This window comes from Vulpes lagopus, chromosome 3 (genome assembly GCF_018345385.1).
Source record: "Vulpes lagopus strain Blue_001 chromosome 3, ASM1834538v1, whole genome shotgun sequence".
Classification (NCBI taxonomy): Eukaryota; Metazoa; Chordata; class Mammalia; order Carnivora; family Canidae; genus Vulpes; species Vulpes lagopus.
This window is the reverse complement of record NC_054826.1, coordinates 1,508,105-1,528,394: the sequence shown is the minus strand read 5'-3', so window position 1 is coordinate 1,528,394 and position 20,290 is coordinate 1,508,105. Positions and strand designations below refer to the sequence as shown.

General features: G+C 52.0%; 1 protein-coding gene across 2 annotated transcripts in view; it reads left to right on the top strand.

The window, feature by feature from the left end:
• Positions 1 to 20,290, top strand: part of MYO10 (myosin X) — a 194,132-nt gene that overhangs the window by 155,007 nt on the left and 18,835 nt on the right. For both annotated transcript variants that reach the window (XM_041749479.1, XM_041749478.1), the window contains exons 20-27: positions 1,048 to 1,172; positions 1,265 to 1,379; positions 8,538 to 8,644; positions 9,483 to 9,692; positions 10,043 to 10,088; positions 11,002 to 11,886; positions 13,049 to 13,172; positions 17,082 to 17,325. In XM_041749479.1, coding sequence (XP_041605413.1) covers positions 1,048 to 1,172; positions 1,265 to 1,379; positions 8,538 to 8,644; positions 9,483 to 9,692; positions 10,043 to 10,088; positions 11,002 to 11,886; positions 13,049 to 13,172; positions 17,082 to 17,325 — 1,856 coding nt within the window. The remainder of the gene's footprint in view (positions 1 to 1,047; positions 1,173 to 1,264; positions 1,380 to 8,537; positions 8,645 to 9,482; positions 9,693 to 10,042; positions 10,089 to 11,001; positions 11,887 to 13,048; positions 13,173 to 17,081; positions 17,326 to 20,290) is intronic.

The following is a 20,290-nucleotide window of genomic DNA, read 5'->3' as shown; positions in this document are numbered from 1 at the left end:
TTGTGTTAATGACTGTGTTTATAAGGACTGCAAATATAAGACACCATCTTGCTTTGTTTTGGTCTGGTCTGGTTTCCTTGCACTTCCTAACAGCGTCCTTCCATCCTCTCGTACCCCTTTTCAGTCCCCTTATTCACAGTTGTGCAGGATAGAATACAAAGTAATTCAAGGGAATGGCTGTTTGGTGAGAAACCAGTCATTGCCCCAAAAGCTGTAAGTGGGAAACGGCCTACTTTTGAGTTTTACCCTGAAAGACTATTGTCCTGTCAGCAATGCCAGTTTGTTTGGCCACGGCGTGCATGAGAGAATACATTTCAGGACGTGAGTTTTGGTTTGGTTTTTGCCTATCTTTGGTTTGGATTTTCTGGGTGTACTTTGTGATCACAGTGGAAAGCTCTCAGTAAATGGAGGCTTTGACTGGGTATTGAGAGAACTAAAATTCTTTATTTTTGTCTTTTTTGTCCGTTGGTGTGTTCTCTTCCTCCCCGCTCTCCATGCCAACCTCGCCTACCCCTCCCTGTGTCCCTCGCTGGGTTGCTGTATTCTTTGGCTAAAATTAAAAAATGCCTTCAGATTCCTCGAAATGGAAATTTAAAAAGTAAAGAAAGTGACACCTGGATGACACTTTTTAGGTTCTTTGAAAAACAGTATTAAAAATGGTGGTAGGTTGATGATCGTTCAAATCGTTGGAAATTTGTTTGAACATGGATAGAAGTACTAGGGAATCATTGGTATCTTTGAAGATATGCTGATGCTGCCATGGTTATATTGAGAAATGGTGTTGATCATATTTATAAATGAGATGATGTGAACTCTGGGACTTCAAAAATTTAAGGGCAAGGAGTAAGAGCTTGTGGATGGCGCAGGATTCATGGGGTGATGGTGTTGGTGGTGCTGTGAAGCCAAGTGATGGGTCCCTGGGGGTGGGGTTCACTTTTCCTTCTGTATTTTTGTGTCGGGTATGCGTGAGAGAGAGAGAGAGAGAGAGAATGAGAATGAGAGGGAGGCCTTGTTAACTTTATCTTCTCACGGTTTTGCGTGTTTTAGATGCCAGACCAGTTTGACCAGGCGGTTGTGCTAAACCAGCTGCGGTACTCTGGGATGCTGGAGACGGTGCGGATCCGAAAGGCTGGGTATGCAGTCCGAAGACCCTTTCAGGATTTTTACAAAAGGCAAGGCGGGGCTAAATAGATGGTCTTTCTTCTCCGAGGGTCTGGGAGAAGAGGAATTGTTGGCAGGTGACGCGGGCGTCTTTATGCTGCAGGTATAAGGTGCTGATGAGGAACGCGGCGGTGCCTGATGACATCAGGGGCAAGTGCACAGCCCTGCTGCAGCTCTACGACTCCTCCAACAGCGAGTGGCAGCTGGGGAAGACCAAGGTAAAACCGCAGAGGAGGAGCGGTCGTCCCATTCAGCTCCTGGAGGTGTTAGGGCCAGTGTCCTGTGCTAGGGCTGATGAATTGTTTTTTTTACCTTGGAAGATATGGTGTCGTGCCCACCTTAGTCCTCCAGACAGTTGATGTTTTATTTGAAGTCTTTGACTTGTCAGGAACTCTGTTTCTGGAAACACCAGACCCTGGGTGTGTATGTGTGTGGTTCCTTGTAGGCTGTCCACCCCTCTTGGTTGGTGGGCAGTTCGGTGCCATGAAGTGCGAGGTGGCCTCTGGCTTCAGAGATGTGAGAGCCCAGACCCTTCCAACTATTTGTAATTCAAATGCCGAATGCCGGGCAGCCCTGGTGGCTCAGCGGTTTGGTGCTGCCTGCAGCCTGGGGTGTGATCCTGGAGACCCGGGATCGAGTCCCACGTCGGGCTCCCTGCATGGAGCCTGCTTCTCCCTCTGCCTGTGTCTCTGCGCCTCTCAGTCTCTCTCTCTCTCTGAATAAAATAAATAAATCTTAAAAAAAAAAAAAAAATGCCGAATGCCATCCCTGCACCACAGGAGCTGTTGTGCGAGAGACCAGCCAACAGCCTGGAATCTCGTAGGTTGACAAAAATCCAGTCGAGAAAACCAAGTGAAGGTCACTTTCAGAACGTGCTGGTGTGGCTGAGATGAGGCCTTTACCCTCGATTCCAGACAGTTTGGCCTCAACAGCCAAAATTAGCTAAAAAAAAATTGGTTGTGCGACCTTTTCTCCTTGTATCAGGGAGTGGCCCAAATCCTCCTCTGCCTCTCACTCTGTCTCTCCACTCCCGGGCCTCGTCGCACAGGAACGACCGAAATGTGACTTGGCACAGAAAGCAGGCAGCTGCGGGGGGTGCGGGCTGACCTTTGAGTGTGTGGACGTCCTCAAAAGTCAGACGTAAGCCTCACGGCTGAACCCCCTGACCCTACAGGTAGCAGTGCAGCTTCAGAAGAGTATTTTGAAGTTTGTATTCATGTTACATTCTTTTTAACCAAAGACTTTCTTTAAAAAAAAAGAGAGAGAGAGAGAGAGAAAGGGGGCATCTGAGTGGCTCAGTTGGTTGAGCATCTCTCGATTTCCACTCCGGTCGGGCTCTCAGGGTCATGATGCAGCCCCGCATTGGGCTCAGCCCCGAGTGTGCAGCCTGATAAGATTCTCTCCCTTTCCCTCTGCCCCTCCCCACTTGAGTTCTCTGTCTTTTTTTTTCTTTTAAATTAATTTTTATTGGTGTTCAATTTACCAACATACAGAAAAACACCCAGTGCTCATCCCGTCAAGTGTCCACCTCAGTGCCCGTCACCCATTCCCCTCCAACACCCGCCCTCCTCCCCTTCCACCACCCCTAGTTCGTTTCCCCGAGTTAGGAGTCTTTATGTTCTGTCTCCCTTCCTGATATTTCCCAACATTTCTTTTCCCTTCCTTTATATTCCCTTTCACTATTATTCATATTCCCCAAATGAATGAGAACATACACTGTTTGTCCTTCTCCGATTGACTTATTTCACTCAGCATAATACCCTCCAGTTCCATCCACGTTGGGTATTTGTCGTTTCTAATTGCTGAGGAATATTCCATTGTATACATAGACCGCATCTTCTTTATCCATCATCTTTCAATGGACACCGAGGCTCCTTCCACAGTTTGGCTATTGTGGCCATTGCTGATAGAAACATCGGGGTGCAGGTGTCCCGGCGTTTCATTGCATCTGAATCTTTGGGGTAAATCCCCAACAGTGCAATTGCTGGGTCGTAGGGCAGGTCTATTTTTAACTCTTTGAGGAACCTCCACACAGTTTTCCAGTGGCTGCACCAGTTCACATTCCCACCAACAGTGTAAGAGGGTTCCCCTTTCTCCGCATCCTCTCCAACATTTGTGGTTTCCTGCTTTGTTAATTTTCATCATTCTCACTGGTGTGAGGTGGGATCTCATTGTGGTTTTGATTTGTATTTTTCCCTGATGGCAAGTGACGCAGAGCATTTTCTCATGTGCATGTTGGCCATGTCCATGTCTTCCTCTGTGAGATTTCTCTTCATGTCTTTTGCCCATTTCATGATTAGATTGTTTGTTTCTTTGCTGTTGAGTTTAATAAGTTCTTTATAGATCTTGGAAACTAGCCCTTTATCTGATGCGTCATTTGCAAATATCTTCTCCCATTCTGTAGGTTGTCTTTTAGTTGTGTTGACTGTATCCTTTGCTGTGCAAAAGCTTCTTATCTTGATGAAGTCCCAATAGTTCATTTTTGCTTTTGTTTCTTTTGCCTTTGTGGATGTATCTTGCAAGAAGTTACTGTGGCTCTCTGTCTTTCAGATAAAAGAAAGGCGTGGGGGAGAAAGGGGAGTGGTTGAGTGTCTCAGTCCATTTGGGCCGCTGCAACAAAATACCACCAACTGGGTGACTTCAAGGACAGACCTATGTTTGTCACAGTCTGGGGGCTGGAGGTGCCGGGTGGGTCCTCTTCTAAGCTCAAGGGTTGAGAGAGTTCTGGGTTCCCTTCCTCCTCTTAGAGGGCACTGATCTCATTGTGGGCCCCCACCCACCTGACCTCATCCAAACCTCCGGACTCCCTGGAGGTCCTTCATCCAACCACAGGGACGAGTATTGAGGCATCATGTGGGGACACTCAGTGAGGGAAATTGGATAATGGACATATTCTCTTAATTATTTTTAAAAATTGATTTATTTTAGAGAAAGAGAGGGGGAGAGGCAGTGGAGGGGCAGGGGAGGGGGAGGCAGTGGAGGGGCAGGGGAGGGTGGAGGTGGTGGAGGGGCAGGGGCAGGGGCAGTGGGGAGAGAGAATCTCAACCATTACCCACTGAGCTCGGGGCTGCATCTTGAGGTCACGACCTGAGCCAAAATCAAGAGTCAGGTGCTCCCAGACTGAGCCTGAGCCCACGCCTGCGCCCTTGCCCCTGAGCGGTCTCACCAGGGATGTAGGCTTCAGCCCTCTGCAGGATGCGGGTGGCCCGCAGAGGTGACAGGTCGCTTACCTGTGCCGTGGAACGAGCTACCTGTAGCATAGCTGCGGCAGTGACACACGTTGAGGTGCCCCACCAAGTCCCAGGCGGGGGCCCAGGTGTGGTATGGCTGACCCTTCCTCTGCCGGGGTCTTGGGCTGCCTTCCCGCTGGAGCTCGGGGGCCTCTTCAGGCTTCCGCAGTGCCAGTACCTGGGTCTTCACAGTGGGGCCTCAGGTCCCAGTTCTTTTGGCGGCTGCCCCCCAGGGCCACACTCAGCACCTGCCCCCTACGTGACGTGCCCGCGACCTGGAGGCTGCAGGAGAGTCCAGCTGTGGTCTCCCCACGTGGGGGCTTTATAATCAGTGCAGTCTCAGAGGTCACAGCCCCTCACGGTTCCACACTGTTGGCTAGAAGTGAGCCAGATCGCACCCACACTTGGGCATGGCTGCTTGTGGGGCCACCTCAGGACATTCTCCCCCACCCCATCCCCGTTTACCTGACTCACCCTTCCAGTCTCAGCTCAGACAGACTAGGAATCCTTCCTGACGTTCTCCATTGTACCCCACACAACAAATCCCCCCCAGAGTGAGCCAGGCCCCCTCTGTCGTCTCCATCCATCTGCCTGTGACACCTACCCTGCTATCGCCTGTAGACTTCTCTGTCATGCGGGGGCAAGTGTAGACTTAATTGTTCGTTCTTGTACGTGGTGCACAGAGTTAGGAGCTCACTCTGTGTCTGGTAAGCACTAGAAACCCTACAGGACAGGACTGAGATGTCACCCATTCAGTCCCCAGAGGGAAGCTGCCTAAACACGGGAGCTCTGGACAATACAACATCACCTGCTGCTCTGACTTTGTTTTTTAAAGCTTTATTTATTTATTCGTGAGAGACACGCAGAGAGAGGCAGAGACACAGGCAGAGGGAGAAGCAGGCTCCAGGCAAGGAGCCCGATGCGGGACTTGATCCCAGGACCCTGGGGTCATGCCCTAAGCTGAAGGCACGTGCTCACCTGCTGAGCCCCCCAAGTGTCCCCTACTCTGATTTTTTAATCAAAAAGATACTGCATTCTGTGCCAACGGATACGCTCCTGGCACCCGCCACCTCGTCTGTGGAGTGACAGCACAGGTCATGATTTCAGATGACACTCGTGCTCCCTCGAGGCCCTCGACCACCTGTCCACCTTCACTTACAGTTACATTATGGAGACGAACCCCAGGTGAGGCTTGGGCCCAGGCATAGCAGAGGGGCCACAGACACAGGATGACGCTGCCCTTCAGGCCACCGGGCTCTGGGATAGAAGACGCCACGGCTGCCCATCAATCATCGGGCGCTGTGTCCTTTGGGAGTAAGGACCCTGCCTCCCCAGGAGAGGCCTCACCGTGGATTGAGATGAGATCGTTAGACAGGAGTTAAACTTAAGCTGGTGACGAGTTGGAGGTAGGAGGAGGAAGGACGCTTGGCGGTCCACAGAAATGCGGGGAAGGAAATGAACCGTGTCTGCGAAGTAGCTTTGACCCCAACCAGCATTGGACTTTATTACGTCCTGGTGTGTGTTTTGGTCAGTGCTGCTGCCAGCAGGTTCTTTGTATTCGAAGCCCTGAAATCTAACAAGAGATCTGGATCTCCTGGTGAAGAAATTCCCGTCACGCGTGACGAAGACCAATGACGGCGTCGTGGTCAGCAAGGGAAGCACGGCGCCAGGCCCGAGGGAGTTGGCTCGCATACAAACACGTTTCGTACTTGGAAGGCAGGAGTTCGTGGGCACTGGGGAACGTTCCTAGGGAAGGCAGGAGTCCTGCTGGGACCTCCGATGAGCAGCCCGTCCAGAAGGTTCCCACGCGTGTCCACCCCGAGAGGTCAGGTGGCCGGTGACCTGCTTCGACTCTTGGGAGGGCTTGTGACGCCAGTGCTTTGGTTTCTCAGAGTACCTGGACCGTGCAGCCAGGCTTGTACCCGCCGTCCTGGGGCAGTAAAGATGTTGAACTAGAGCCGCCCTTAGGCCTTGATGAGGCAAAGGCAAGTGAGGTGCTCGCCTCGTATGCCGAGCGGGGTTTGGGGGGTGGCCCCTCGAGCGGACACGGCCCTGTCCTGAGCCTGGGCGGTGCCCTTCCCAGCGGCTGGGCCACGCTGACCGCGCCGTGGCCGCGTCCCAGCACCATGGGCACGTGCTCACTGCCGCCAGGATGGCGGGGCCTGCTTGGTGGTGTTGCGTAAAGTCATGGTTTGGTGTCGTTCGGCCGAGTCGGTCCTTGAGAGTGTTTTGCTGTTTCCTGGCCTTCAGGCTGGCAGGAGAGCCCCTAGAGGAAGGGCAGCGCAGGGCGCCTTCGCCCGGCCTGAACCCGGTGCTCACACAGGTGCTCCTGGGCTTCTGGTGCCAGCCAGGTGCCAGCCAGGACTTCCCGTAGACTTCCATCGGGGGAGGCCCTCCTCCCTTCATAAAGCCTTCTGTTTGCTCATGGACTAGGTGGATGGTCACTGGAACTGCGATCTGTTTCATTAGAGCCCCACCACCACCGTGCTTCCCCCAAGATTTGACCTTCGCACCCATAAATACTCCCCATGGTACCGGCATCAGAGTGGGATCTTTAAGGCTGAAGAAAGTCGCAAAGAAGTTTAAAGACTTCTTGAAAGCCCAGCCTTGATGAAAACTGCCTTGAACAGAAATCCATATTACTGAAAACTTGTGATTATCAAGTAACAAAGTTTTGTATTTGTAGCTTCTGTCCTTTGTTTTTCTCCCCCCCTTCCCCGCCAAGAGGCAGTTTTTTCAGGCATCAGGAGGGTATATAATTGCAATTATAGGAAGACAGTTGTATGGAAAAGTTTCCTGAGAGGATGATCTGTGGTCGAGTTTTACCAGTGCTCGGGAACCCAGAGCGGGAGCAGGTAAAGCTTCTGTGAGTCACATGGTGGTAGGATTCTTTATGTGCTTTTTCTGCCCAAATGTCTTGGAAGAGACGGAGCGGAGTGTCTGGGAAAATGTGCTATTAAGAAAACATCCTGCATCATTATGGGCCAGAATGAGTCAGAGGCACATAAATCAAAACATCATGAGTGAGAAAGAGTGTCGTTTAGCCTCCCACCCACCACCAGCAGGATGCTTCCAGGCTGCCCTGAACGTTAACAGAAAAGCATACAAATGTTTGGCCCTAGTTCTTCTAGGGAATAGTTCGGAATTTCTTATGCATGCAGTAAATCCGAAATTATGAAATTAAAAGCTTCCGTGGTTGAGGGAGGGTCTTAATGTCTTCACGCCTTTCAAGTACTGGGAATGCTGATACAGAATGCCAATTACCAGATACACTTCCCAAACTTAACACGCACAGGATTGAGGTGCCTGTTCCCAGAAACGGGCCAGCAAATTGCTGGGATCGGTTTTGTCCCAGTTCTGGTATTCTTGTGAGGATCAGACTGAGATGGAACGGAAACGGTTCAGTTCTAACTTCAGAATTACTTTTTTTTTTTAAGGTTTTATTTATTTATTCATGAGAGGCAGAGACAGAGGCACAGGGAGAAGCAGGCTCCCTGAGGGGAGCTTGATGCAGGACTCGATCCCAGGACCCCCAGGGTCACACCCTGAGCCCCTTAGGCACCCTTCAGAATTACATTCTTAATGTCAATTTTTTAAATGTGCATTAAAATTTCTTGAGGCCCAGACACTGTGACCGTTGTCACTTGACAGTCCTGCAGAGAGAGTTTCCATGTACTACCAAAGTAAGTTGTGCAAAGTTGTTGGATTTTTTTTCCCTCCCTCCCTTTCTTTCTTTTCTTTTTTAGCATAGAGCATCTCTGGGTTTCTTGTGATTTACACTTCATGCAGGGACTGGTGCTGTTCACGAGCTCGTAGTCCCGCTGAAGGGAGTGTGAGCTTTGATGTCAACCTCACAGTCCTCTAACCAACAAAACGGCGGGGGGGGGACTTTATTTGCTGCTTCTTCCTGGTCATATACTTTGACTGTATTTTTCATATGTCTTAGTGCATCACAAGTAGAAAGTTTAAAAAACAAAGCGCTTCCCCACAGGAAGTTGGAGAAGCACCGTTCAGAGCACAGGCTGTGTGTTTGGAGCACATTTCCCAAGAGCGAAGAAAGCCTTCCCTCCAAGAGAGCTGACTCGGCAAGAACCTGCGTTCACCAGTCCTGTTCTTTACTTCTGATGTGTCACTTTGCCTTGGCAGGTCTTCCTCCGAGAATCCCTGGAGCAGAAGCTGGAGAAGCAACGGGAGGAGGAAGTTACGAGGGCAGCCATGGTGATCCGGGCCCACATCTTGGGCTACTTGGCACGGTAAGAAGCCCAGAGAGGGACGGCGTGGCGCGCCAAGGGGAGGCCTCCCCCGGCGCGCATCACTGGGCGGGGTGGCCCTTGCGTGCTTTTACTTACGAGACACCTGGATGGAGGTAAGCGCCAGGCCATGGGAGTCTCTGGGTTGTACTTCCAACTAGCGATGCCCAGTTGGGTTGCCCCGCGCAGAAAGCTGGCCGGGGGCCTTCCGGTGTTTCCATTAGAGCAGTGACAGGAGGGGATGGTGCTGAGACATTTAAATTGTTTACCCCGTCCCTCTGTGCCTCGTACTGGAGGCAGGCCGCCTTGCTGTGGACTCCGCTATTAGCCCATCGGGTCCACGGGCACCGCTCCCGTGTTTGCCCGGGGGGCAGCTGCTCGCCTCACGCCCTGGAGTCCTGTCTCCCATGCGGACCTGCAGGCCCCGTGGAACCCCACATCGCTCCATGCTCTCAGGTGCAGGACCATCGTGCTAGGGCCCCCGCCCTGCCGTGAGAACAGGGACCGCGTCAAGTCTCTTCGGGGCTGTTTAGGGCCCAGCGCTATGGGGCTGGGCTTTCACTGCCAGGACGCTTCCAAGTCAGCGTTAGGGGTCATGGGTTTATTTAGCCAAGATAATGATAAGGTCCTTGCTCTCGTTTTGTTTGTTATTATTCTTTTGTTTTTCTTCCGTTGTGTTTGGTCCAAAGGGGCCTCCTGGTCGCTCCGGTTCCATAATGAGACTTTCCAGACTCGGCCCTCTTCTTTTGTCTCGTAGCATTAACGCAAACCCATTTGAAGAGCTCAGAGCCTCATTACCTCAACAGCTCTTCTGTTGTGCGGCTTTTGTCTTTATTTTCAGAAAGCAATACCGAAAGGTCCTTTATTGTGTGGTGATCATACAGAAGAATTACAGAGCGTTCCTTCTGAGGAGGAGATTCTTGCACCTGAGGAAAGCCGCCATAGTTTTCCAGAAGCGACTCAGAGGCCAGATCGCCCGGAGAATTTACAGGCAGCTGCTGGAAGAGAAGCGGGCGGAGGAAGAAAAGAGGAAATGGGAGGAAGAGGAGAGGTATAGTAGCTTTCTTGCTCTGATGAAGCAGGAGGACACTTTCTGAGTTTTAAGGTCAATATGCATTCCTGCAGCAAGAATTCCCAGGGGATGCTGCTGTTTACAACTACCTCTTGGAGGCCTGGATATAGAATTCCTTGGCAGCATCGAAGACCGAGTTATGTGCATGTTTATTCATGTACAGAATGAGTCATTTACCAAAGGAAGAGGGTTCATCCTTCATCCTTTTTAAGTTGTCTCTAGCAAAGCTGTCTTTAAAAAGGGAGCTCTCTCTGAAAAGTGCTTCTGGGACTTTTTTCCATTGCTTTTGGTTATTATCACCATCTTTTTTTTTATTTACTGGTTTTTAGAGAAAGAGAGAGGGCACGAAGAGAGGCTGAGCTCCACACCCAACAGGTAAAGAATGCCGTGCCCATGCGTCAGCTTGCTAGCCCCTTTCCTTCCCACCTCAAACACTTTGAAAATTCAAGGATTCTAAACTAAAATGAGGTATAAAGATGACAGAAGAATCTGAAAGGAGATGTTTATGATGCAACCCATTGCAACCGAGTACAACTCTGTTGATGTCTAAGGTTTTAAATGTGGACACAGCGTAATTTCTCTAACGCAGGGTCACCGCTGTCTTAGTTTGCTAGTGGTGCCGTAGCAAAGTACCACAGCCTGCGTGGATTAAACAACAGAAATAGTGCTGCAGCTCTGGAGGCCAGACCCCCAAGGTGAAGGTGTCCCGGGTTTCATTTCTCTCAAGGCGCCTCTCCTTAGCTTGCACATGGCCACCGCCTCGCTGTGTCCTCCCGTGGTCTTGCATGTGTGTGTGCATCCGTGGTGTGTGCATGTGTGTGTTCCAATCTCCTGGACCTTCAGGGACACCAGTCAGATGGGGTTATGGCCCACCTCATGGCCTTATTCTAACTTTTTTTTTTGGCCTTATTCTAACTTAATCACATCTTTAAAGCCCCATATCCAGGGGCACCTGGGTGGCTCAGCGGTTGAGATTAGGGTGTAACCCTGGGGTCCCAGGATTGAGTCCCACGTCAGGCTCCCTGCATGGAGCCTGCTTCTCCCTCTGCCTGTGTCTCTGCCTCCCTCTGTGTCTCTCATGAATAAGTAAATGAAATCTTTAAGAAATAACAAAAGCCCCATCTCCAAATACCCATTCCATGGTGCGGGAGATTAGGGCTTCTGAGTACCAATTTGGAGCAGAGGGCATCAGCCCCCAGAAGGCACATCCGGGTGTCCTGGGGCTCTCTATGGCCGTGCTCGCCCTGGTTGCAGGGGCCCTCTCTGACCTCTTCCGTCCTCCGCCCAGGAGGAAGCCGCCAGGAGGCAGCAGGAGCTGGAAGCCCTGCAGAAGAGCCAGAGGGCAGCCGAGCTGCACTGCGACCTAGAGAAGCAGAAGGAGAACAAGCAGGTGGAGGAGATCCTCCGCCTGGAAAAGGAGATCGAGGACCTGCAGCGCATGAAGGAGCAGCAGGAGCTGTCCTTGACCGAGGCCTCCCTGCAGAAGCTGCAGCAGCTGCGCGACGAGGAGCTCCGGCGGCTGGAGGACGAGGCGTGCCGCGCGGCGCAAGAGTTCCTGGAGTCGCTCAACTTCGACGAGATCGACGAGTGCGTCCGCCACATCGAGCGCTCCCTGTCGGCGGGCGGCGAGGCCCTGGGCGCAGAGGCCCCGGGCACAGAGGGCGCGGAGGGTGCAGAGGGCGCGGTCGCCCAGAGGCCCAGCTTCAATTTCAGCCAGCCATACCCCGAGGAGGAGGTGGACGAGGGTTTTGAGGCTGACGACGACGCCTTCAAGGACTCGCCCAACCCCAGCGAGCACGGCCACTCAGACCAGAGGACCAGCGGCATCCGCACGAGCGACGAATCGTCAGAGGAGGACCCGTACATGAATGACACGGTGGTGCCTGTGAGCCCCAGCGCGGACGGCTCCCTCCTGCTCGGCCCGTCGGAGCCCAGCTCGGTGGCTGGGGAGCCCGCCTACTGCATGCCTCAGGGTGGGGGGGCCCTGCCGTCGGGAGACGGCCACTATGACTATGACCGGGACGACTATGAGGACGGCGCCGCCACCTCCAGCAGCAGCGTGACTTTCTCCACCTCGTACGGCAGCCAGTGGTCCCCAGACTACCGCTGCTCCGTGGGCACCTATAACAGCTCGGGAGCCTACCGCTTCAGCTCGGAGGGGGCGCAGTCCTCGGTGAGCCCCCCGGGGGGGGTGGGGGTGGACGACAGGGAGGGGGCCTACCACTTCAGCTCCAAGGGGGCGCAGTCCTCAGTGAGGCCCCCGCCCGCCAGGGGTGCAGGGTGGCGGTGGACAATGGCTCAGGGGCCAATTGCTCCAGCTCCAATGGGGTGCAGTCCTTGGTGAGCCCCCCCCGGAGGGTGGGGGTGCAGGGTGGTGGTGGATGACGGCTCAGGGGCCTACTGCTCCAGCTCCAACAGGGCTCAGTCCTCAGTGAGCTCCGAGGGGGGCGCAGTCCTTGGTGAGCCCCGTCCAGGGGTACAGGGTGGGGGTGGACGACAGCTTGGGGGCCTACTGCTCTAGCTCCAAGGGGGCACAGTCCTCTGTGCCCTCTCCCAGGGGCGTGGGGTTGGTGCCGTCGTTGTCTGTGTGACCCTCACCCGTGCCCCCCCGGGGGTGGGCCAGCCCATCTTTCCAAGTCGAGCTCTTGAGGATGGTTGTCCACCGCTTTCTCCGGCCACCAGCCGTCACTGGTAAATGAACTTTGAGGCAGGTGGTAGGTCGGACACGGAGCCGAGGTACGCGTCCCCCCCCCACCAAGCAAGCTGGCATTTCCCGCAGACACTGGGGTGTGTGCGCTGTCCCAGCAGGTAGGGAAGGCAGGCCTGCCCTGAATCAGCTGGAATGGCCCTGGGCTCGCTGCACAACCAGCCTCCCTGGCTCCACATCCCCTCCTGGGATGTGCTGCCTGGTTCTGGACTCTTCCGTGGCTTACCCATGCCCTTTCCAGCTTATGGGCTTACGTCTGGGGGTGTGTATTAAGTATCCCCTTGATCTTCTAAGACTTGAAGGTATTTTTATCATAGTAATTTAAAGGGAGTTCGCTCTTGTATGGTTTGATGAAAATTATACCCTTGAACAGGGTTTCTGGAAAAGCCTTTGGATCAAGGTATGTCTCACAATGTGTCAATTCCACAGATCATTTGACCTTAAAGGTCCCTATTTTGTGATGGATTGATTGATTGGTTGGTTGATTTGATGGCCGCCCTGTGTGGTAATGGTACAAGTCCACAGGTTGCTTCTCTTGGGTTTTTATTTTTTTCGGTGATGACAGATGCTGGGCCTTCTTGTGGCTTTTTCTGTTTGGCTCACCACTGGCTCTCTCCTTCTCGTACAGTTTGAAGACAGTGAGGAAGACTTTGACTCTAGATTTGATACAGACGATGAACTTTCCTACCGGCGCGACTCCGTGTACAGCTGCGTCACGCTGCCTTACTTCCACAGCTTCCTGTACATGAAAGGTATGACCTGTCAGGGGCGCCTGGGGTGGGGGTAGCGCGGTGGAAAACTGAGGTTTTGTTTCCATGGAGGCTGATTGTGGGCAGGACCAGGAAGACTCCATTGCCCTCACCTGGTGTCGGGTCCTCTTAGGTGCATGGGGGATGCGTGGCTGTTGCGGTCACACCTCCTGGAGGGCTGCCTGGACTGCGCACTGCTGGTGCCTGCTGTAGGGCAGAGTGCGGCCACCATCCCGTCCTCAGCCCCTGGCCCCTCCCTCTTGCCACCCCATCTCATTTCTGTGCTCTGCCCCTCTCTTGCTACGTCTCCTCCCCAACACCCCCTCCCCCCACTGTTCCTCTCCTCTCCTCTCCTCCTCTCCTCTCTTCTCCTCCCCTTTTCTCCTTTTCCCCTTTCCTTCCTTTCTCTCTCACATACTCTTGCTGGCATCAGTGTGGCCCCTTCTGTGGCAAACTGTGCTTTATCCTGCCGCAGGAGTGTTGGAGGACCCCCAGGGTTTCCTTTACGAGAGAAGTAAAGGTCTGAGCCAGGGGTACCCTCACTTTACTGCTCACCTGCTGTCTACCCCGCACTGCATGAGGATGATTTGGGTTGTATGCTGTGGCTGCCACCGGACCTAGTGGCCCCTGACCCTGGAAGACTTCAGAGCATGTTCCTTTTGGAAAGGAACTTAATTAGGACCTTGTAGTCCTACTTCATGGTCTCCACTCTGACTTCTATTTTATTTTTTTTAATTTGCTTGGGTGGGGGTGGAGAGGAGCAGAGGGAAAGGCAGAGAGCGAGAATCTTCAGCAGGCTCCCCACCCAGCGCAGAGCCCCATGTGGGACTCGACCTCATGACCCTGAAATCCTGACCTGCCTGAGCCCAAATCAGGAGTTGAACACATTAGCCGACTGAGCCTCCAGGCGCCTCTCAACCCTGACCTCTGGGTGATGGCGGGGCCCAGAGGAGCTGCAGTCCTCACCAGGTTTTGGCTGGGCTTTCACACAGGTCCCTGAAAGAAGTGTCCATCCGGCTCCAGGCTAGATGAGGGAACAGGTCCAAACCTGGGGATGGGCAGGGATGATAAGAACCATCATCCTGCTGATGATGCCCCCCTCCTCCCCTCCCCTCCTCATTCTGTCGACAAGTTTGCCTAACTCTTCACTTTTCATTAGCTTTCCTTCTGTTTCCCTCCATGAAGCAGTGTTGACTTGTGCTCCCTTTCCCTGTTTCTTCTGTTCTTTGCTTCTCTCTCCTAGTGGGTTCTCTCTCCTAGTGGCATGTTTATCTTTTTTTCATATCACTGTCCTCCTCAGTAGTTTTCCTGTTCTTCACTTAGTTGTTTTTTCTTTCTTTTCTTTCTTTCTTTCTTTCTTTCTTTCTTTCTTTCTTTCTTTCTTTCTTTCTTTCTTTCTTTCTTTCTTTCTTTCTTTCCTTCCTTCCTTCTCTTCTCTTCTCTTCTCTTCTCTTCTCTTCTCTTCTCTTCTCTTCTCTTCTCTTCTCTTCTCTTCTCTTCTCCTGCTTCTGCCTCCCTCCGTCTTCAACACCAGTCTAGCTCCTAATATCGCTCACGTGCTTTTCAAAGCCCTACTGTTCTCAACCCCAGATCCCCAAGGTGCTCATGGAAACCCCACCAGGTTTAATTTAGGGGAGATGGGCCTATTGCCTGAAGTCCTTGGTGGGTGGAAATTTTTACAGGAGCAGTGGAATAAAAAAGATTGGAAAATTCTGAGTAATCAAGTGTTCACCGGAATAGTCAAGAAAAGTTTCAGTCACAGAACAGAATCTAATATGTATCTAATAGCATTTTAAGATTGTGTTATGCATTTCTCAGAATAAATATAAGCTTTTTGTTAATAGTATATATTTCCCCTGTCCCTATTTAATTATAATTCCCTTAAGTTAGCTTTAGAATTCCTTATAAATCACTCTTTATAGGGATATGGCATTGATTATATATGGATATATATAGAATATATGGCATTACTATAAAATTGATTAAAACAAAATAAGTTGAGGAAAAACTAAAGGTATATTCAGAGTATCAAAATCTTAAGATTAAAGCACTAAGAGTTCAAGAAAGTAAGCAAGTGAATTTTTGGTAAACTCCTTTTAACTAAAACAAGCTGTATAAATGCATCACCTTCTAATCTTTGATACGTCATTGTTTAATTTTTAATAAAGTACTTATGAAGTTGTGACCAAACATTGCAGAGAAACCAATCGTAAAATATAATATAACCTGGTGGTTAGATTTTCTTTAGGAGCATAAATGTGTTCTCACCAGCCTCGTGGCTGCTTAAGGAGTTTGCCGTTAGGAAATTAATAGCACTGATCAAAATCTGTGAAGGATGAAGCATGGAGAAAGCACCCAGGATTGGAGGGGGGCAGCTGGGATGAGTCCCACATGCCGCTTCAGAGCACCAGAGCCAGTAAACTTGTGCTGATGGCTCTGCTGATGGCTGGTATACTCTGTGTCTTCAGAACAACTGTGGATAACCTTTATCACTTAAAAACATTTTTTTGATCAAAGTACAATTAGCAGTGTCCTCTCTGCTTCAGCGGTATGGCGCAGCGGGTTAGCGCTTCCGCAGGTTGCTGGTGCCCACCACCAGAAGTCTAGTTCCCATCCGTTCTCCTACGATGTCATTACCCTTTGTCGCCTAAAGACGATAAGATCATAGAATGACTTTGTGCTACAGGTTCCTCTGGGCTTGCTTTGGGAACCCCAGATTAAAGCCCCAAATCGCAAAGAAAAAGTTTTATTCTGGTGGCCTCCAGCAGGTTTGTAGCTTGCTGGGAAACCGCTCTGGAGTGTGGCCGCGTGGTCACAGACTTCTCAGCCGGGCAAGCAGGCAAGGGGCTTAAGAAGGGGCAGCAGTGGGTTCCGTGAGAGCAAGTGCCTTTGCACGCCAGCCAGCACGTCGCGTGGGCCCTGCTTCACTTGTTTCAGTGTGAGGTTTATGTCGTTAGTCACTGAAGAAGTTAATCTGCAGAGGTCTGTCTTCACGCCATCTCCGATCTGTACAAGAAAGCATTTTCTTTATTCGTTCAGTATCCCTGTTCATGTGTGTCTTACTTTTATTACTGGCTGATCGAAAAAACTAACTTGTCGCTTTATAATTAACTACTGAGGTAGATTCCATGTTCTTCAGTGGATTCATTAAGAGATTTTTGATTGATGGTGGTTAAGATGTCATCCTGGAGTGTCCTTGGGAAATCGAGAATACCAAGATAAAATGATTCTGCTAGAAAAACATTAGGAATTTTTAAAAAGATTTTATTTATAAGTAATCTGTACACCCAGTGTCGGGCTCAGAATCTCGGGATCAAGAGTCGCATGCTCTACCGACAGGGCCAGCCAGGTGCCCCCTAGAAATATTTATTTATTTTTTTTAATAGGTGAATACTGAGTTTGTTTTAAGATTTTATTTATTCATGAGACACAGAGAGGGAGGCAGAGACACAGGCAGAGGGAGAAGCAGGCTCCCTGCCGGCAGCCCAGTGCGGGACTCGATCCCAAGACTCCAGGATCACGCCCTGGGCCCAAGGCAGACACTCCACCGCTGAGCCACCCAGATGTCACAAAATATTTGTTATCTTGTAAAAAGATAATTAGACCAATTTCTCCTGTCTGGGGCCTTTGGAGACCCACGCGGCCCCTTGGGGAAATGGCCCTCACCCGCGGCCTGTACCCAGTCCGGGTCGGAGCATGAGCTGGTGATCTGTGCCTGTGTGGGCGTCTTACCAAGACCTCCCGGTTGGGGGGGGGGTGCTGCTCTGAGCTGGAAGGCAGGGCAGCATTGACGTCCTCAAGCCGGCCGGCGCGGCACAGTGGGGGCAGCCGAGCCTCGAGGCCTGCTACTGCCACGTGGTCCAGCGGGACTGACTGTGTCCATCCCTTCTTTCCCCGCTCCTGGGGCTGCAGGTGGCTTGATGAACTCCTGGAAGCGCCGCTGGTGCGTCCTCAAGGATGAAACCTTCCTGTGGTTCCGCTCCAAGCAGGAGGCCCTGAAGCAGGGCTGGCTGCATAAGAAGGGCGGCGGCTCATCCACGCTGTCCCGGAGAAACTGGAAAAAGCGCTGGTTTGTCCTCCGCCAGTCCAAGCTGATGTACTTTGAGAACGACAGCGAGGAGAAGCTCAAGGGCACCTTGGAGGTCCGGGCGGCCAGGTATGCGGACAGACCCTGTCAGGGGCGCGGTTGGGGGTGCTCAGGGTTCGTGTCTGTGCGCCCCAGTCACTCTATCCAGCGCACGATTCGCCGGGGGCCGGGGGCTGGGGTCGACCAGGCGCTATGGGCCCAGACCTCATCCCGCGTGGGTCAGTGTACATGTGCTGAGAGGACGCCCCGTGCGGCCAGACTGCCGGCCTGCAGGCTCTGCTCCCTGGCCCTGGGACTGTCACCATACAGCCTGCGGCCTCGGGGGCTCCACATTCTGGTTCCTGGTTGCAAACCAATGTCCCCGGTGGGTCTGCTTATGCCCATTGCCACACACGCTTATGCGGTTCTTCTCCGGTGGCAAGGACTCAGGTCTGTTCAGTCCGTAGCTTCCAAGTATGCGGTGCTGTGTCCTTCACTAATTCTCTCGCGTTGTGCGGGGCACCCCAAGGATGGCGTTTGTAACTGGAAGATTGTGACTTTTGACTACCTTCGTTTTGGTTTTTTGGTTTTAACGTTTTGGGAGATGTTTCTGGAATGAATCCCTGATCTTTTACCGACGTGGGCTGTGCCGGCCACCTCTGTTCCCAGCAATGAGAGGAACAGAACCAGGCCCGGGATCCCACACAGCCCCTTTCTCTGCTACCCATTTGTAGAACTAAAGCACTGGACTATTGAGGACCCATTAGTTGGGTTAAAAATTAAAGTTTGCAGAAAATTGTTGGGCTTAGCAGCAGCCGGGCACCTCAATGCTACATGTGAAGTGTTTTGGGATAACCCACAGCCGCTGCTTTACTCAAAACCAAGCAGTCACTGTAGTTAGAAAATGAGTACAATAAGCTCTGAGAGTGATTCACTCCTGAAGCCACGAGACCCGAGGACAGCGCATTGTCCGTGACCAGCATCGGCAAAGTTAGAGGATTATTTATTGAAAAGCAGGGAGTCAAATGACTATTTATTGAAAAGTGGGGAGTCTACACATCTGATTTTGAGGGCGAATAATGAAGTGCAGAGAGCAGAGTACTGACTCCTCCAGGCTGCCTCCCGGGGTTTGTGAGGAGCCGAGGCTGGGGAGAGGCTGGGGAACGGAGTCCATGTGGGGCTGGGGTTTTCGCAGCTCTGCCTGGGCCTTGGCCCTGCCTGCCTGATGCTCTCACCCACCCCGCAGGAGGTCAGCAAAGCCAGGAGGCTCAGAGGAGGGCGGAGGGGATCTCACAGTGGGGATCCTGGCTGAGCCCCTGCTCCTCACCCCGCGCCCCCTAATAACGCCCTGGTCCCAGGCGCTCTGTGAGAGTCAGGGTCAAGGACACAGCTGTCATTGGGCTGCCTCCGCCCTGTTCTGGGGAGGGAGGGCGTGGAGCTGTCAGGGTTTTATCACATTAAGATTATTTTAATTGACCTGAATTAAAATCATCCCCTTTGTATTTTGAAACGTTTGGTTACAGAAAGTATCTGTGCCCCACAGAAGTAGGCAGATATAATGAAGTCCTCGTGCTCGCCCCGCACCCCCCCAGCCATGGCCCCTGTGCCCACCAGGAACCCCAGCCACCCCGCGCCCCTACGCCCTCCATGTTCTGCACAGCAAGTTCCCGGCAGCAGAGTTCTAGCCCTGAATATTGTACTCTGCACTTAGAATGTAGGAGTCTTAATACATAATGACATTGTGGCGACAGCATTTAAAGAAATAACATTAACTTTTTAGTCCAAACTCCAGTCATGGTTCAAAATTCCTCACTGGTCTTGCAAATGGAGGCGATAACACTCTTGCTGGTTCCAGTTGGTTTATTCCAATCAGTATCCAAATAAGGCCTATAATTTTTAATCCATTGACAGATCTCTTGAATCTCTTATAATTTCCACCACCACAACCACCACCACCACCCCGCCGCCATTGTTTTCTTCATCACTTGCTGTCATTGGAGAAGCCGCGGCATGTGTTTCTAGGTGATGTGATGATAGCATCACTCCCCTTCCAGGGAACGTTTTTAGAAGCGCAGGTCCCTGGGCTCCATCCCGAGGGTCCCCACGCCCCCAGCTGTGTTTTCGGAACATTTCCCAGGATCCACTGGGCCACCGTGGTTCCGAGCCACAGCCTTCCAGCTATATCACAGCCTCACCGCTCACTTTACATGCGAGGTCATGGCTGTCCAGGATGACATGGTCTGGACGGTTACGCTGGGGCCTCCGTGCTCAAGAGACTCTGTGACCCGATGCTTGGCTGATGATTCCTGCCCGTCCGTCACCTCTTGCTTCCTGCTCAGACCAGGTGTCACAGGCTGCTCCAGGAATGTGCACCATCTTGATTTTTAAAAACACTCTATCTTGTTTCAGTGATTTTAGCTGTAAGATATTTATTTTTCCCAACTAGTTAGACTGTTTGGTAGATGTAAATGTTTTACTAACTCCTGAAAAGTTAGGCAACATCACTTGGCAAAGCAAGCTGGCTTTATCCCCCAGACCCTTCTTCATCAACTGTCTGGTCCCATCCCAACACCCGCTTGTGTTTACCCCTATCTTGTTGACCTGGTCCACTGGTTCTAAACTTCTAGTGTTGTGGATGATGAGAGCAAGGTGGTGTGGAGCTCCAGAAACACCCAAGCCCTGCTCTTGCCGGTGGAAATAAGGTGCCCCCACCAGGCAGGCTCAGTCCAAGGTGCCAGCCAAGGCTTAAGCTGTCATGGAAGCCACGAGGAGGGGGGGGGGGTGCACAAAGGCAGCCTCATAACCTGGGGGGCCCTTCCATAGGGCAGTGAGAGGAGCAGCCGTCCCAAGCCTCCCCATCTCGGGAAGGGGGAGGAGCCCAGCTCCCCCGGACGCTACAGGCATCTGCATCATTTCTCAAAAAAACAAGGCTGAAGCAGGTGTTTGGCTTTTCAGTTACGGTTTCCAACCCAGTCATTAGTGTGGTGAAGTTGCTTTTCCCATTCAGTGTTGAGGACTCTGGTCCTGATGTGGCTTTGGTGCTCTTGCTTTGCAG